The sequence below is a fragment of the Delphinapterus leucas genome, chromosome 10 (genome assembly GCF_059928025.1).
Source record: "Delphinapterus leucas isolate spDelLeu-1000000601 "Yukka" chromosome 10, BTC_Dleu_Yukka2, whole genome shotgun sequence".
Taxonomy (NCBI): Eukaryota; Metazoa; Chordata; class Mammalia; order Artiodactyla; family Monodontidae; genus Delphinapterus; species Delphinapterus leucas.
The window spans coordinates 26334030-26353021 of record NC_143138.1 but is presented as its reverse complement, the minus strand read 5'-3'; the positions used below and the strand labels follow the sequence as shown (position 1 = coordinate 26353021).

Genomic DNA, 18992 nt, shown 5'->3' with positions numbered 1-18992 from the left:
GCATAATATTAAAACACTTTCAGTGAGTTGCACATTTGGATCAATAACATGTTAATATCACTGATATCTAACATAACAAAGGATGCATATTAAAGCATGGAAATGATGTCTCAACTAAAAAAGGACACTGGTGAAAAGGATGAGTTCAGACAGCTATTCCTGTACAAAGAAATACAAACATTTAAAACACTCAACAAACCAATGCTTATTGAACAGGCTTTGAGTCAGGCATTTTTATTAGCTTTCCTCTCCTAGACAGAATAAAATTTAGATTTGTACAAGATCATCAATTTTTTCTATGTGTTTTTAGCCCCTGTTTATTCCTTTCATATAGGGAGAGGGGGGAAACATTGTGGTCATTTATACATTAACACTGTAAGCCCTTCCTCACAGATGCTGACATTTAGGTGTCAATAGACTGGATGTATTACAAGAAAAAGGCATTGAGCTGAAAGACAGACTTAGATGTGTCCATTCATTTATCAATAAGCTAATCAGTCACACAGCACATTATCAGAAGCCTACTATGCACAAGGTAGTAGGGTTACAAAATTCTGTAAAGAAGCCTATCATCTAATACAGAGAAGACATTCATGAAAACATACCATTTCATAATAGTAAAATGAATGCAGTAATGACAATACGAATGAAAGAATGGACCAGGAGAAAAGATACACTGAAACCTATTGAATGGAAAATGCCCATAGTAAAGGTAGTCCTTGGGCAAAGGCTTGAAGAACAAATATTTGAAGTGACTAAAATAACCTCTAATCCTGGTCCTGCTCTTTACGAGCTATGAGACCTTGGAACCAATCAATAATCTCTTTGGATCTCAGTTCCATTATCCATACAATGATACAGATGATTCACATAATCTCTGAGGTCTGAGATATCACAGTTATAAATCCACTATTGAGGAATTTTCCAGAAGTTGTAATAATGACTTGCTAAACTAGATTTATAATCCAGATTTCTAGAGTTCCCCTATTCATGAAGGTCCTAAACTAATTTCTGTCTTCTTAAAGTCATATGCATGAGTTTATCAAAAAGTAGCAATTTTCAGCACAATTTGGACTCACTCGCGTTCTTCATCACTTTAGAAAACAACCCTGCATAGCTTAAAATCCATCCTACACTGTGAAACTCATGCCTACTTGTCACTAGTCTCCAGCTACCAAGGCAGCCTTTCTGCCTCACAATTATGTAAAGCACATGCCTGGCTCTGCCTCAGGACTTCTGCACCAGCTCCTCCTTCTGTCTGAAACCCTCTTGTTCAAATCTTTGTGAGTCTAGCTCTTTCTTGGCTCTATGGTCTGTAGTCACACTGATTCTTCAGAAAAGTGTTTACTGACTACCTAATCTATGGTGCCAACACCTCTCTTCAGCTCACTCCTCCATTTAGTTTTCTTCAGAGCATGTACTGCCATCTAAAATTATCTTCCCCATTTACTTTACTATTTCATTGTCTATTTCCCCAACAAAAGAGTGCATGCAGGAATCTTACCTGTCTTGCTCACTGCTGAATACTCAAGTCCCAGGGAGAATGCTTGGCACTGAGTTGGCATTCAATGAAAGAGAAAGTGAGAGAAGTGGGGAGGAAGGGGATGGAGACGGGGCAAATCTATTTTCTCCTTAATATCTACTGTTTTGCTCCATTTTATCATCGAAAAGAAAGTTTGTTACTCATGAAAGCATAGAAAGGTTTGATGACATCACTCTTAATATAGACAACGGTTTATTTTCAAACATGAGATTGAATCTGTTCAATTGTACTTAAGGCTATATTTTAAGCCAAAAAATGAAGTTGTTAAAGTATAGGTAAATGGCATTAAGCTTATTAGAAGTTACTGTCTTTCATGTATTGTGTCGAATTTTTTTCTTTGTTCAAGAACCTACTGTGGGGGCTCCCCTGGTGGCGCAGTGGTTGAGAGTCCGCCTGCCGATGCAGGGGACACGGGTTCGTGCCCCGGTCCAGGAAGATCCCACATGCCGCGGAGCGGCTGGGCCTGTGAGCCATGGTTGCTGAGCCTGCGCGTCTGGAGCCTGTGCTCCACAACGGGAGAGGCCACAACAGTGAGAGGCCCGCGTACAGAAAAAAAAAAAAAAAAAGAACCTACTGTGTAGCACAGGGAACTCTACTCGATGATCGGTGGTGACCTAAATGGGAAGGAAATCTAAAAAAGAGTGGATCTATTTATACGTATGACTGATTCACTTTGCTGTGCAGCAGAAACTAACACAACATTGTAAAGCAACTATACTCCGATAAGAATTAATTTTATGTAAAATAGATAGCTATTGGGAAGCAGCCACATAGCACAGGGAGATCAGCTCATGCTTTGTGACCACCTAGAGGGGTGGGACAGAGAGGGTGGGAGGGAGATGCAAGAGGGTGGGGATATGGGGATATATGTATATGTATAGCTGATTCACTTTGTTATACAGCAGAAACTAACACAACAATGGAAAGCAATTATACTCCAATAAAGATGTTTAAAAAAAAAAGCCAAAAAAAAAGAATTAATTTTAAAAAAACATGCAAAGTAACATTTTCTATCACAACTATATTTGACAGCCATTATATTAAAAAAAAAAAAAGAAGAAGATGGACAATTTCCTTTCCTGCTTTCTTTATTCTCTCCGCTGTATCTCATACTACTAACCACTCCCTCTTTCTTGCAAATTTCTTCCTTTGTTTCAAGACATTATCTTCCTTTTCTTTTCTTTTTTTTTTTTTTTTTTTTGGCGGTACGCAGGCCTCTCACTGTTGTGGCCTCTCCCGTTGCAGAGCACAGGCTCCGGATGTGCAGGCTCAGCGGCCATGGCTCACGGGCCTAACCACTCCGCAGCATGTGGGATCTTCCCGGACTGGGGCACGAACCCGTGTCCCCTGCATCGGCAGGCGGACTCTCAACCACTGCGCCACCAGGGAAGCCCGACCTCTTGGTTTTTTAAAAAAAAGTTAAATTTAAGGTCACACCTCTAAGTTCAATGCACTATATACAGATCATGCAGAGTATGACTATGAAGAGATACAAATTAGTCCATGCCGAAAAAGATTTACTAGGGTACAGAATCACTTTCATAAATACATATAAAAAGTCTTGTGAAGATAGAAGAGGACTGACTCTTCAGGTTTTCTGAGACACTTTTCAAAGTGATTCAAGGCACAAAATGTGCACTACTGTGAATACATACATGTGCCTCTAATAGAGCCCATCAAATATTTGGCTTCATGACTTACAAAACTAAATGTACTGAAATGAGATTCTGCTTCTTAGCTGAAAAACCACAGAAGCTATAAACATCATGTAGATAATTACTCCAAAATATGGAGATACAAATACAAGCACTTTATTTGAAAAAGCAAACACAAAAGATAGGTAAATTCAAAGTATTTAAATGCTTCCATTTTGAATAATTCAGTTAAGAACCTATACAAGTTTGTTCCCAGAAGCTAATGCATCAATCACTAGTCTCCACTAAGGAAAATGAATTCTAAAAATTAACATGGTTTTCAATAATTCAAATTTCACTATTTATATAAAAACCTAGAGAGACCAGTAATACCCAATAGCTTCAAAAGATAAGCTAAAGACTTTTTTGATGTAATCAATTTACCGATGTTTGTCCAGGTCTGTTTAATATATACGCAAGGAAAATACACTCACTCTATAATTTCTTATAAAATAGCAAGTAAGGAGTAGATGTAGGAGATGTAGAAGGGGAAAGGGAATTCAAAAAGTCCTTCTCCTCAGTAACTTCCACTTCAGAATCATCAAAAAGCAACCACTTCCCCTCATACTCCTTTAAGCTTTGCACTACATATGAAATTTTGTTTTCAAAACCACTCATGTTAATGCCTGTTTGGTCACTGGATTCCTTGTTTCTATCAGATTCATGGGTCTCATTAGTACTATTAGTCTCAGAATTTCTATTTTCAGCAAATGCTGTACTGGCAACTTTATCAGGATTAGATGCTTTGTTGTGTAACTCATAATCTGCTTTACTCTTTTGTCCTCCAAGAACTCCGATAGCGTCTACATATTTTTTGTTCAAAACTTTGCTTGGCTGGGTATTTCCACTGACTCTAATCGACACTTCTTCATTGTCATAATTTTCAACCACACCCCTGGCTTCCTCCTCATTCAATGGTTCTGGCTTACCTATTTCACACATTGGTCGTTCACAAAATTTTCCTTATCTAGTTCCAAACTGTTAAGGTCAGTGACTTTAACAGAAGCAGTATAATGCCCACTACTAATTGTAATGCCACTATGCATCACAACTGCAAATAATCCATAGCTGTCATTGGTTGGTTTTGTGCTCCATTCTTCTAGTGACAGTTTAAGAGGTGTCAGTAAAGGAGTGTTGATTTTGGAAAGTCCACCACCATAACAATCAAACACAAAGGATACTGAAATAAGTACTAATATTCAGGTGCTTCTGTGAAGGATATATGGCACTTCCCCCCTTAATCTTCTTTATTTTCTCCAAGCCACTAGCAGCAAAGCACTTCAAATGAATAGCTATAACTTCAGGCATTTTGTCAAACAAAAGACTTCGTTCAGCTTCAGTATAATGATGGCAATTTTCATAGAAATATTTATCTTTTCCTACAATCCTCTCCACTGAAGCAAACTCTGAAATTGCCCATCTCAGGGTCTTCATTTCTGTTTTTGGCTCTGGAGAAATTTCAGAACTCTCCTCTACTTTGGAAAGCTCATCTTCTTGCACTGGTACACTGATGTCTTGAAAATCTTCTCTTCTTTCTGTTAAACTTTCACATTCTAAGCAATGAGTCCTTAATACCAGCTGACCTTGAAATAATTTCTCCACTAGCTCAAAACCAATTTGCTCTGCACCTTTGTTTATGGGCTTAACTTCATTAACAGGCATAACATTATTCCCTGGAGATACAAGTACACAACCATTAGCTGTATTATCATTCTCATACTTCTCCAAGTCCTCTTCAAGATCATATTCATTTTCTTTAGATTGTCCTTTGGATTCTTGGTTTGTTGTTATTTTACCCAGACTACAGAATTTAGAAATAATGCTGGGTTGCTTAGCTGCAGACTTTAACCAGTTTATAAACTCTTGATTACTTTTGTGAGGGTCTTGCACTCTCATTTTCAGAAATGTACTTGGGGATTATTTTAGCAGGAATATCTAATGAATCAACTGTAGCTTTTCTTTTTGATCTGGTTTGTCTCTGGTTTTCTTCCAAAGACTAGTGTTCCTTAGAGACTTTAACTTTTTCCTTCATGTTACTAAATTCAGTGTCACTTTTTTCTTTTCCCATTTACTTTTGGCAATTTTTCTTTATAGTCTTCCGAATGCCTCATACTGTCCATCTCCATGCTGTTATTACCACTCATTTCCTCTTTCTGATGTTTTTCTTCTACCTTAGTAGATAACTCTGCCACATTTTTTACTTCTTTGTTTAGGAGTTGGCATGTTTCTTGAATGTTTCCCAAAATACACTGTAATACTTCCTGTGCATCATGCTGTAGATATCCTTCATACATAGGGTTGAGTTCCCTGAGCGTGTTAAGTAGTCGCCTTGGCTGAGTAGCAAGTTCACCAGTATATTTCTCTGGATTTAAGAGAAAACTAGCCTGAAGCTGTTTGACTGAAATGATCAAGGACCGTAAGCTGCATATTAGTTCATAACTTGCTGAAGAATCATCTTTGCAACTTCCCTTATCTTTTTGACTGGCTTCATCTTTTAGGGCTTCCACTGAACAAAGAATGAAACTGAATTTGGCATTTGTGATGCAGCTGCAGCCCTCTAAGCAAAGCTTTTATCTTAAACTTCCTGTCTAATGCTAGCATTATGATTCCACTCTACTAAAAGTCAATTGATACCTTTTGCCAGCACCAGTTGCCTTAAAAGCAGGACCACCAAGAAATATAATTCCACAATGTTGGGACTTGGATCAAATGGCATCAGATAGCAGACAGACTCTGGCAGTGCTCTGTGCCAATGTCCACATCTATTAGATGTATTTGCTAACTAGTCTTATTATCTATTTCATGTTGGGATTTCTGTAGGGTGTGGTAGAATGGGACAGATGGGTTGAAAGTCTTCCTTCAGGCATCATACAGATAGGATTGGGCAGATGGGTTCCTTTCAGATAATCAACCTTTAAGCCTGGAACACATGGACAAGCAGAGAGAAAAAGAACATACCATGTCTAGTAATAGATAAAAATATAGTTGGTAATGGACACAATTAAAAATAAGGTTTGAAATGTATAAATCAAAACTGGAAAGTGGCATTGTGTCACTTCCCTTCAAAAGTACAGATTTTCACAAGTAACAAGTTTGAATTATAGTAATAAGTGACCTCAGAAACCTAAAAAACTTACAAAAAAAGATCACTCTTAGCAGTAGAAGATGCCAACCTGAAATAAGTTTTGTAGTAACAAGAACAAGGCTCAATTTTATTGAATATTTCTATCAGTTAACTGGATGAGAATTTTATAGAATATTAAACAAATGAGCAAGTGATATTAATCTGGGAGGAAAAAATCAGAAGCCAAAAGGATTTCCTCACTGTGGAAAGATGGATTGAAATAATTAAAAAAAGACATAAGTAAAGAATATTGCACTTAGGTCTCCCTAAAACCCAAGTGAAAACAAAATAATTCTTATACAAGTGTACAATGTAGAGATATGTATTTGAGGCAACATATGCAAAAAGAGAAGGAATTAGAGTTGATGAAGTAGTTGGCATAATCAGCTGGATGAAGTTGAATCTTTGGCTGTTTTAAAAGAAAAACTGTATCTGTGGTGGAGAGCGCCCACTGATACCTCATTTCCAAACTCTGCCCTCCTTTGCTCACTGCCCCAGCTGTCCTGGACACAGGACATCAGTGAATCTTCCTTTATTCGGAGTTCTGGTTGGGTTTGGCTAAATGGTAGCATGAGCAGGAGATGAGGGAGGACAGAGAGTAAGATGTGGGTATTTACTCCCAGAGGTCCTTCTGGGTACCGAGTGTGTCCCAGTCACACAAAAGTTCATGGTGCTGTCTGACAACCATCTTCAGGCATTCACCTCCATCTCTGATTCCAGTTAACAATCTCCTCTTACTCCTTTAGGGGAAGGGATGATAAGGATACTCTCCTGTTTCTAGCCCTGGGGTTTGCCCCAGGCCTTTTGGATTTTTGTAAATGGTTCCTTCATTAAAATCTCCTCCAATTGCCCAAGTTAGTATGACATGTACTTCCCGCAGGCACCCTTACAGATAAACTAGCATTTATTAAACACCTACTATATGCCAAGCACTTAGTAGGAGCTGTTATACTTATGGTTTCAGCATCCCTCTGAGGTAGGTTCTATCATATGTTACAGATGAAGTGATGGAGGCATCCAGAGGCTGATTTATTTAAGGCCAAACATCAAGTAGGTAACCAGGTCAGATGTGACCCCAGGCTGTCTGACTTAGAGCCCATGAATATAGCCCAATTCTGCTATATTCATTTCACTCTGTTCAGAATAAGTCATGACTTATGCTTATACTCTTAATCTGGAGAATAGTTCTTTCCCCCTGGCTTCATACTTTCAGAGGAATTAAACAAAACAAGTGTGTTTAGTGACAATTTCAGGAAGCATGAGGGGATCTCATAACTCAGAAATGTGGAGGCAGTGCAAATTTGTAAAATCTTTCCAAAAAGCAATTTGACAATATGCATCCAGGACCTTAAAGCATGCACTTACCCTTAGGCCCATTAATTCCACTTATAAAAGTCTATCCTGAGAAAATAATCAGAGTTGTAAATAACGACTTAAGTACTAAGATGTTCATTGCAGAGTAAGTTACAAGGACAAAAAAAACAAAAAAATCAAAACCTGAAATAACCTTGAAGTTCAACAATAGAAAAATAGTTAACTAAATTATTATGCAGGTATGTATATGTATAGACTCACATGGATGTGGAATATTAAAGCTATCAAAATTGTGTCTTGGAAATAGAATGAATTGAGGAAATTCTCATATTGTTAGTATAGGATTCAGAAGATTATCAGGCTGTATACTCTATGTTTTAGAGCACGTGTGTGCATGTACACATGCACGTGTAAGGAAAAAAAATGATTTTAGGGCTACAAAACATTAACTGCATCTATCTTTACATTTGGGAGTATAAGTGATTACTTTATTTCTTTGGTATAACTTTCTACTTGCTTTTCTGTATTTTCCAGGTGGCACAATAGAAGCAAAAATAAAAATTATTTTAAAACATCAATAACTGTGATTAAAATGATATAACTATAATTATATAATCATAATGATAACTGTGATTAAAATAACTGCGATTTATATATGGCTAAAATAGTAGGAACTGCATAACCTGAAAAAGAGAAGATTCAATAAAATGTAGATGAAGGGCTATCAAAAGAAGAGTTTGACACTCGTCCTAAATAGATCAAACAGAAGAACCTGAACCAACAGAAATTAGAGGAAGATAGATAGACTTTGTCTATAAGAAGGGAAAGAATTCTAACAGACTTTTTAAAAGTGGGAACATGTTGTCTCAAAATGTTTTGATTTTTCTGTCACTGGAAGCATTCAAGAAGAGGTTTGACCAAAATTTTTCAGGAAGCTTCTTGCAGTGATTTAAACTTTGGACAGGTAGTTAGGCCTAGAAGTCTCTCCTTCCAGAGAGTCTAAAATTTGCATGCTACTGAACAACAATATCTAAACATTTCCTCACCATCAGAGATTGTTTCTTTGGGATAAGGTATTTTTGTTTCTGAAAATTCTCTTTTAATCTCCTCTGTGGGGTCAAAGTAGAATGCCTTTCTGAGTTCAAAAGTAGTTCCTTTGAGGGCAAGGGACATGTCTTCCCATCATTGTGTACAACAGTTTCAAGTACAGAACCTACCTAGAGCAACTCGGGTTTTTATTTAAGTAAGCCAGTGTACCAGGCCTGGTTAAAGACCACCCCAGATCCACTCCATCCTGCAACATCCCTCACTTCCCAGCAGGAGGACCCTCATCTCCTAGCACCATTGCATCTCTGGCCCCTGACCAGGAAGCCACAAAACATAACAGACAGAGCAGTTCATGGGTTTGGGGGGGAGGGGGCCAGGTGAATTGCTTGCCTTCTCCCAAGCTTTCTCCCTTTACTGTCCTAGGATGTGATGGCTCTATAAGGCTCCTCTCAAGGCATCTCCCACACTGCGCAAACAGCCCTGCTTCCTTGAGAGACTCACTCTCACTTCACAGCGATTTCTGCCCCAGTACAGCACGAGCGCACAGCTTAGCTTTCAGGTCTGTTCGCTGAAGGATGTGCACTAAGATAGCAACTGAAATTTTCCTGTGAGTTGCTTGATGAAAGGATGACAAATCCACCCTATAAGATCTTCTGAAAGAGTGAGCCACGGGTAAATTCTCACACAAAGAACTAAAGGGAGAATTGATGTGTGGCCTGAAGGAGGCAAAAAGAGCCCTGCAATGAGTATGAGGACCCTGGGACCAGATGGCAGCAGACAGCGGGTGGACAGGAGGGGTTGACCAACAAACATCACCTCTGTCTGTGTCCAAAGCTTGCCAGGGAGAAGCTTTACTAGCAAACTTCCTCCTTGCCTCAGCCCTCCCCACACTCCCTCAAGCAACCCTGCTGGAGGACACCATACTCTCCCAAGGTCTCTCTCTCCTCCCAATTCTGGTGCCCTTGCCTTTGACTCACCGACTTTCAGTTCCCCGCCTGCAATGAGCATGCACGCCAGGCTCAGAACGTTGCTTCTGTCCACAGGGAATTCTAGAGTCCCCATCACATAGAGGCCTCTGAGGGACGGAAGATCTGTATCCACAAGGACAGTCCTGTCTGCAGAAGGAAAAGAAATTGCTCAGACCCATAAACACAACGAGAATTACCTCCTCTCCTCCAGCGACCTGCACTGCGGTGCTCGAGACAGTTCAGGAGCTGCTTCCCTTGCTGCCTGGGCCAGGAGAGGGGCAGGAAGTGGAATAGCAAATGGTTTTCCAAAGTCTAGGCTTTCATAAAGAGGCAGGGGAAACAAGAGGCATGATGCATACATTCTGCCATCATTTTACAAACTGGGGGTCATGGCCAAAGGCATTGCTGATGCCCCAAACCCTGCCCCAAGCCTACTTTAGTGCAAACGTCCAGATGAGCTCCACACCCTTTGTCCCCATTCCTCCAGTTTGGCTCTCCTGTCTAAGAGGTAGACAACCATACAGACGACCTTGGCCTCTGAAGTCAGACTATCTGGATGTGAATTCCAGCTCTGCTACTGTCTGACTGCGTGGACCAACAATTTTACCCCTCTGTGCCTCAGTTTTCTAATCTGTGAAGTGAGGATGATAATAAAAATACCTGCTTCATTCATAAGGTTTTTGTGAGGATTAAATGAATCAATAGACCTAAAGGGCTGAACCATTCTCAATTCCCCAATCCCACCACGAAAAGCCCAGTGTCTGGTACATGCTCAATAAACACTGGAAATTTTCATTATTAGTACTGTTGTCCATTAGCTTGGCAAGCTTACAGAGCTCATGGGACAAGTTAAAACTTATTCTTAATTTCCCCTTCCATAAAAGCAGTTTCCATACAACTTCAGGAGAAACATTGATTTTTGTTTGAAAGTAACAATAGAGTAATACATGAGTAAAAATTCACCTTTAAAACAGTAAATATTTCATGTGTGCCAAAGTATTAAGTGTTACTTTCTGAGGTTTGGTAGTAATTCAACCCAAATTAAAGATATCAAATAAACATTTCTGCTTACATCTTAAGTATCATAATCACTGACACATGCAAAGATTTTTAAGGAATTTAAAAAAAATTATTTTGTTGAAGTATAGTTGATTTACAATGTTGTGTTAGTTTCTGGTGTACAGTAAAGTAATTCAGTTATACATATATATATATTCTTTTCCATTATAGGTTATTAGAAGATAATGAATATAGTTCCCTGTGCTATACAGTAGGTCCTTGTTGGTTATCCACTCTATATATAATAGTTTGCCTCTGCTAATCCCACACTCTCAGTCCTTCCTTCTCCCACCCCCTCTCCCTTGGCAACCACAAGTCTATTCTCTATGGCTGTGAGTCTGTTTCTGTTTCATATTTAAGGAATTTTTTAACATAACCTCACTTCTCATTCCAGAAAACAATGCACCTGTTGTTCTTAAGGACCTGCTCACCCAAATTAACTTCTCAGGAGTTGTCTTTTCTGGTTCCTGCCTACTGCTCAAAGGATAAGACCACCACACCTTCCTATGGCAGAGAGTAGAGGGTTGTGAACCAATCATTTCCCTCTTCCTCCTGGTTCATAGTTAGACTACCTTTTCTAGCCTCCTCTACAATTAAATGAGCCATGTGACTGAGGTGTAGTCAATAAAACGTAGGCAGAATCGAAGTGTGACATCCCCGGACCTGGTCCCTAAATTCTCCTGCACATATTCCCTCCCTCCCCTTGTGTCTCAGTTAAATAGTAGAACACAGGTTCTCATGGTGTGGGCGTGGGCCAAACAGCATCTGCATCACCCACTCATTCATCAGAAGCAGCCCAAGTTTTAGCTCTGCTGGTAAGCCATTCATGGTCTCACACTGGATCCACCACTCCCCTGTGAAAATCTCTCTTCTTACAACATAGCACTAAAACACATTATTGTAATTACATACATGATTATTGCTTGTAAGGAGGGAACTGTCACTGGGCTGGTCCTCAGTGTAATTATGTCTTTCTCTCCAACTGTTACTTCCTTAGGAGAAGAGAACATCCCTTTTTCAAAATCCCTAGTGCTTACTGTGACATCAAAGATAAAGCCGTTAAATAAACATTGCCCAGATCTGTTGAGTTTAGTTCCCGAAACCCCTTAAAATTCAAGTTTATTAGTGACTGATACAAAATGAATTATCAGGCTAAACAGATGAAAATAAATTTGCATTTCAATTTCATGTCTGCTCCTTTCCACACATTCAAACAAAAGAGTGAAATATCTAGAGAATGTTCTAGGTTTAACATATATTTTATAGATTCATGGCTTTAACATGACTTCAAAAGCAAGATAGAAATTATTTCAAGCAAACACTTTTCAATACAAGAGTTCTATACAAATAGCCTTTATCTCTGCCAACCTATGGTCCACTCTACCAGTGTTTGGCTGTTGAACCTGATTGTACAAAATAACTGAATTTCTTCAATAAAGGTTTTCTCTCATTCACAAAATACTTACACACAACACACACACACACAAAAGCATGATATTAGGCCTCTTTTGAATATACTTCTCAGTTAAAATATGTCTATTACATGGAATTTAAAGTTTTCCCTTTGGTCTTTAGCACATTCCCCCTTCGTAGATGTTTTTCTTTCTTTCTTTTATTTATTTTTTTTACTGCGCCACGAAGCTTGCGGGATCTTGGTTCCAAGGCAGGAGGTCAGGCCCAAGCTCCTGTGGAAGGAGCTCTGAGTCCAAACCGCTGGACTAACAGAGAACCTCAGACCCCAGGGAATATCAGTCAGAGTGAGGCCTCCCAGAGGTCTTCATCTCAGCACCAAGACCCAGCTCTATACAACTGCCTGCAAACCCCAGTGCTGGATGTCTCAGGCCAAACAACCAGTAAAACAGGAATACAGCACCACCCATCAAAAAAAAGAAATGACAAAAAAATATGTTACATACAAAGGAGCAAGGTAAAAACCTACATGACCAAATAAATGAAGACGAAATAGGCAACCTACCTGAAAAACAATTCAGGGTAATGAGAGTATAGATGATCCAAAATCTCGGAAACACAATGGAGAAAATACAAGAAACATTTAACAAGCATCTAGAAGAACTAAAGAGCAAACAAACAGTGATGAACAACACAATTACTGAAATTAAAAATACTCTAGAAGGAAGCCATAACAGAATAACTGAGGCAGAAGAACGGATAAGTGAGCTGGAAGATAAAATGGTGGAATAACTGCCAGGGAGCAGAATAAAGAAAAAAGAATGAAAAGAACTGAGGACAGTCTCAGAGACCTCTGGGACAACATTAAATGCACCAACATTCGAATTATAGGGGTCACAGAAGAAGGAGAGAAAAAAAAAGGGCCTGAGAAAATGTTTGAAGAGATTATAGTTGAAAACTTCCCTAACATGGGAAAGGAAATAGTCGATCAAGTCCAGGAAGCACAGAGAGTCCCATACAGGATAAACCCAAAGAGAAACACGCCAAGACACATATTAATCAAACTATCAAAAATTAAATACACAGAAAAAATATTAAAAGCAACCAGGGAAAAGCAACAAATAATATATAAGGGAATCCCCATAAGGTTAACACCTGATCTTTCAGCAGAAACTCTGCAAGCCAGAAGGGATTGGAAGGACATACTTGAAGTGATGGAAGAGAAAAACCTACAACCAAGATTTCTCTACCCAGCAAGGATCTCATTCAGATTCAATGGAGAAATTAAAACCTTTACAGATAAGCAAAAGTTAACAGAATTCAGCACCACCAACCCAGCTTTACAACAAACGCTAAAGAAACTTCTCTAGGCAGGAAACACAAGAGAAGGAAAAGACCTACAAAAACAAACGCAAAACAATTAAGAAAATGGTAATAAGAACATACATTTCAATAATTACCTTACAAGTAAATGGATTAAATGCTCCCACCAAAAGACATAGACTGGCTGAATGTATACAAAAACAAGACCCATATATATGCTGTCTACAAGAGACCCACTTCAGACCTAGGGGCACATACAGACTGAAAGTGAGGGGATGGAAAAAAATATTCCATGCAAATGGAAATCAAAAGAAAGCTGGAGTAGCAATTCTCATATCAGACAAAATAGACTTTAAAATAAAGACTATTACAATAGACAAAGGAAGGACACTACATAATGATCAATCCAAGAAGAAGATAGCAAAGATCAATAAAACTAAAAGCTGCTTCTTTGAGAAGATAAACAAAAGTGATAACCCATTAGCCAGACTCAACAAGAAAAAAAGGGAGAAGACTCATATCAACAGAATAAGAAATGAAAAAGGAGAAGTAACAACTGACACTGAAGAAATACAAAGAATCATGAGAGATTACTACAAGCAACTCTATGCCAATAAAATGGACAACCTGGAAGAAATGGACAAGTTCTTAGAAATGCACAACCTTCCAAGACTGAACCAGGAAGAAACAGAAAATATAAACAGAGCAATCACAAGCACTGAAATTGAGACTCTGATTAAAAATCTTCCAACAAACAAAAGCCCAGGACCAGATGGCTTCACAAGCGAATTCTATCAAACATTTAGAGAAGATCTAACACCTATCCTTCTCAAAACCTTCCAAAATATAGCAGAGGGAGGAACACTCCCAAACTCATTCTACGAGGCCACCATCACCCTGATACCAAAACCAGAAAAAGATGTCACAAAAAAAGAAAAGTAGAGGTCAACAGCACTGACGAACACAGATGCAAAAATCCTCAACAAAATACTAGCACATTAAAAGGATCATACACCATGATCAAGTGGGGTTTATTCCAGGAATGCAAGGATTCTTCAGTATATTCAAATCAATCAATGTGATACACCATATTAACAAACTGAAGGAGAAAAACCATATGATCATTTCAATAGATGCAGAAAAATCTTTCGACAAAATTCAACACCCATTTGTGCTAAAAAAAAACTTTCCAGAAAGTAGGCATAGAGGGAACTGACCTCAACATAATAAAGGCCATATATGACAAACCCACAGCCAATATTGTCCTCAATGGTGAAAAACTGAAACTATTTCCACTAAGATCAGGAAGACAAGGTTGCCCACTCTAACCACTATTATTCAAGGTAGTTTTGGAAGTTTTAGCCACAGTAATCAGAGACGAAAAAGAAATAGAAGGAATCCAAATCGGAAAAGAAGAAGTAAAGTTGTCACTGTTTGCAAATGACATGATACTATACATAGAGAATCCTAAAGATGGTACCAGAAAACTACTAGAGCTAATCAATGAATTTGGTAAAGTAGCAGGATACAAAATTAATGCACAGAAATTTCTTGCATTCCTATAAACTAAGGATGAAAAATCTTAAAGAGAAATTAGGGAAACACTCCCTTTTACCATTGCAACAAAAAGAATAAAATACCTAGGAATAAACCTATCTAAGGAGACAAAAGACCTGTATGCAGAAAACTGTAAGACACTGATGAAAGAAATTAAAAATGATACAAAATTAAAGATGGAGAGATATACCATGTCCTTGGATTGGAAGAATCAACATTGTGAAAATGACTCTACTACCCAAAGCAATCCACAGATTCAATGCAATCCCTATCAATGGCATTTTTCACAGAACTAGAACAAAAAATTTCACAATTTGTATGGAAAGACCAAAGACCCCGAATAGCCAAAGCAATCATGAGAAAGAAAAACAGAGCTGGAGGAATCAGGCTCCCGGACTTTAGACTATACTACAAAGCTACAGTAATCAAGACAGTATGGTACAGGATAGAAAGCCCAGAGATAAACCCATGAACATATGGTCACCTTATCTTTGATAAAGCAAGCAAGAGTATACAATGGAGAAAAGACAGCCTTTTCAATAAGTTTTTCTGGGAAAACTGGGCAGCTGCATGTAAAAGAATTAAATTAGAACACTTCCTAAAACCATACACAAACATAAACTCAAAATGGATTAAAGACCTACATGTAAGGCCAGAAACTCTAAAACTCTTAGAGGAAAACATAGGCAGAACATTCTATGACATAAATCACAGCAACATCCTTTTGACCCACCTCCTAGAGAAATGGAAATAAAAACAAAAATAAACAAATGGGACCAAACGAAATTTAAAAGCTTTTTGCACAGCAATGGAAACCATAAACAAGAGGAAAAGACAATCCTCAGAATGGGAAAAAATATTCGCAAACAAAGCAACTGACAAAGGATTAATCTTCAAAATATACAAGCAGCTCATGCAGCTCAAAATCAAAAAAACAAACAACCCAATCCAAAAATAGGCAGAACACCTATATAGACATTTCTCCAAAGAAGATATACAGATTGCCAACAAACTCATGAAAAGATGCTCAACATCACTAATCATTAGAGAAATGCAAATCAAAACGACAATGAGGTATCACCTCACACCGGTCAGAATGGCCATCATCAAAAAATCTACAAACAAGAAATGCTGGAGAGGTGTGAAGAAAAGGGAATCCTCTTGCACTGTTGGTAGGAACGTAAATTGATACAGCCACTATGGAGAACAGTATGGGGGCTCCTTGTAAAACTAAAAATAGAACTACCATATGACCCAGAAATCCCACTACTGGGCATATACCGTGAGAAAACCATAATTCAAAAAGAGTCATGTACCACAACGTTCATTGCAACACTATTTACAATAGCCAGGACATGGAAGCAACCTAAGTGTCCATCAACAGATGAATGGATAAAGAAGATGTGGCACATATATACAATGGAATATTACTCAGCCATAAAAAGAAACGAAATTGAATTATTTGTAGTAAAGTGGATGGACCTAGGGTCTGTCATACAGAGTGAAGTAAGCCAGAAAGAGAAAAACAAATACCGTATGCTAACATATATATATATGAAATCTAAAAAGAAAAACTGATTCTGATCAACCTAAGGGCAGGACAGGAATAAAGACACAGACATACAGAATGGACCTGAGGACACGGTGAGTGGGAAGGGTAAGCTGGGACGAAGTGAGAGAGTAGCATTGACATATATACAATACCAAATGGAAAATAGACAGCTAGTGGGAAGCAGCTCCATAGCACAGGGAGATCAGCTCGGTGCTGATCCCACCTAGAGGGGTGGGATAAGAAATGTCGGAGGGAAACGCGAGATGGAGCGGATATGGGGATATACGTATGCATATAGCTGATTCACTTTGTTATACAGCAGAAAGTAACACAACACTGTAAAGAAATTATACTCCAATTAAGATGTTAAAAAAAAAAAAAAGATGAGTTAGACATGTCTCCCATCATCAGGTGAAGACAGACAAATAAATACAATGCAATATCCTTGAAATGATAATATACTTTTTCATTACATGGAGATTGACCTCATCTTCATTTTCATCGACTTCAAAATAGAAGGTCTGTCCAAGTGCCTATTATAAAAAAAATTCTGTGAAAATGAAATAAATCTATTACCACTAAACAATTTTGTAAAAGAATTCTCCTTGTATTACGGTAACAGAGATGACAGCTAGCATTGCAAGTGATGCAGGCAAAACACTTCCTCCTGACTTAGTATCTAGAGCAGATCAGGTCCAAATGGACCAACCCTCAGCTATAATGACAGCTTCTAGAGGATTTCTCTCTGTTCCAGGTGTGGAAAGTTAGGACCAATATGTCACATTGTCTAGGAGTAGCATGATTTCCATGAAGTTACTCAAGACATTTCAGAAAATTCAGAAGCAGTTATGCACACAACCCACTTAGAAACTTGAATGGCAGACCACATCTAATTTAACTGTGGCCCAGTGCTTTTCACCTTGTCTTGACTTGGCCAAGGCTCCTGCATCCTACTATGTCAGTGACCAATCTATCCTACTGAAGAGGATGAGCACTGGCATATGGGGGGAACCATCTGGAATTTCTGTTGCTCGAGGGGAGGTTGATGGGGGAACATATCTGGAAAGAGACTCCAAAAAGAATTAATGAGTACCAGATGTAATTAAAGACTTCTTTCCCCCTCAGAGGAGCTCAGGACCAGCCATGGGGTGGTGACTCTTGGTCCAGAATTACACCCTCTTTCTATTTGTTCATCCATCAAACACTAAACATCCCACCATCTTTATTTTAGTGTTTTTTCCCATGCGGTGTTTGGGTTTTTTTTTTCCTCCCCTGAAATGGTTGTATTTTGACAATGAGAAGGATAAAGCTTTATAAATAATATCTGGAAAGTTAACACTCAGGAAAAACCACCTGACTTTCCCCACGTATCAAATACAACTACAAAAATAAAAACAAAGAGGCATTAGTCTTCTATAAATGCATAGCTACACTTAAGACCAGAAATCCTGAGCCACATCAAAAGGCAGATGTCTCCGACAGAAGGCGAGGGCTTCTTTGTATCAGGAATGATCTGACTACTATAGCTACAAAGCGTGCCATATAATTTCAAAACTAGATTTAAACTCATTTTTTTCCCCCAGCAAAGTCAGGGGATCAAGGTCACTATTGTGTAGCATTCCAAGGGTCTGACATTCATCTAAATCCTGTAGAAAAGAGATCAAGGGCGAAGGGCACAGATCCTGGGAATAATGATGGGGTCTCGCAAATAAGCATAATTTAGGGCAGGCAGACCCACTGCTTGTGTTATATTCACTGTATCAGGCCCATAACTTAGGTGGTGAAGACAGTTTCCACTACAACCCTTCTACTGTCAGGAACACAGCCTACACCAACTTTGGACATGTCTCTGACTTCTAGGGGAGAATGATGGCATGCAAGGGCAGAGCAGGACATACAAGGACTATTTGTAGGCTTGTTATTTTCCTGTACCTTCCATAATTAATAAGCTTGTTTCCACATTCAGTCTTAGCTCCAATACTTTCCCATAAATATGTGAACCAATGGAAAAATAAGTTTTAATGCCATTTCAATCACTATTAAGTGACCCAATCTTCCTTTTTAAAAAGAGAAGACTATTTTTAGCTCTAAAGTAACATTTTAGATACTTAGATATACATATGTACACAGTCATTGGTAGTATTTTCTCTCCTTTGTAGTCATTTAGCTTTTGGTGACTCTAACGATTTATCCAAATATTCCATCTATCACGATATATGAGGATGGCTCATCCAAAAAAATTACTTTTAGAATAGAATGGAAATTGTCATACATAAACAGTTCACAGGAATGAAAGGTTAACATGATTGAAAATGAAAGTCAAGTAGACTAATATACAGAGATGTTGGTATTCATTTATAAAGAATTCGTTGTCTTATAGAAAAATCAGAACAAAGAAGTG

The 18992-nt window shown here is 38.4% G+C and overlaps 1 protein-coding gene and 1 pseudogene across 1 annotated transcript in view; both read right to left on the bottom strand.

The window, feature by feature from the left end:
• The window catches only part of PKHD1 (PKHD1 ciliary IPT domain containing fibrocystin/polyductin), a 425169-nt gene that overhangs the window by 141153 nt on the left and 265024 nt on the right, over positions 1-18992 (bottom strand). Inside the window, exon 52 of the mRNA XM_089918628.1 lies at positions 9700-9837. Within this exon, the coding sequence (XP_089774754.1) occupies positions 9700-9837 (138 nt within the window). The remainder of the gene's footprint in view (positions 1-9699; positions 9838-18992) is intronic.
• LOC111178911 (ubiquitin carboxyl-terminal hydrolase 1-like) lies at positions 3067-8848 on the bottom strand (annotated as a pseudogene).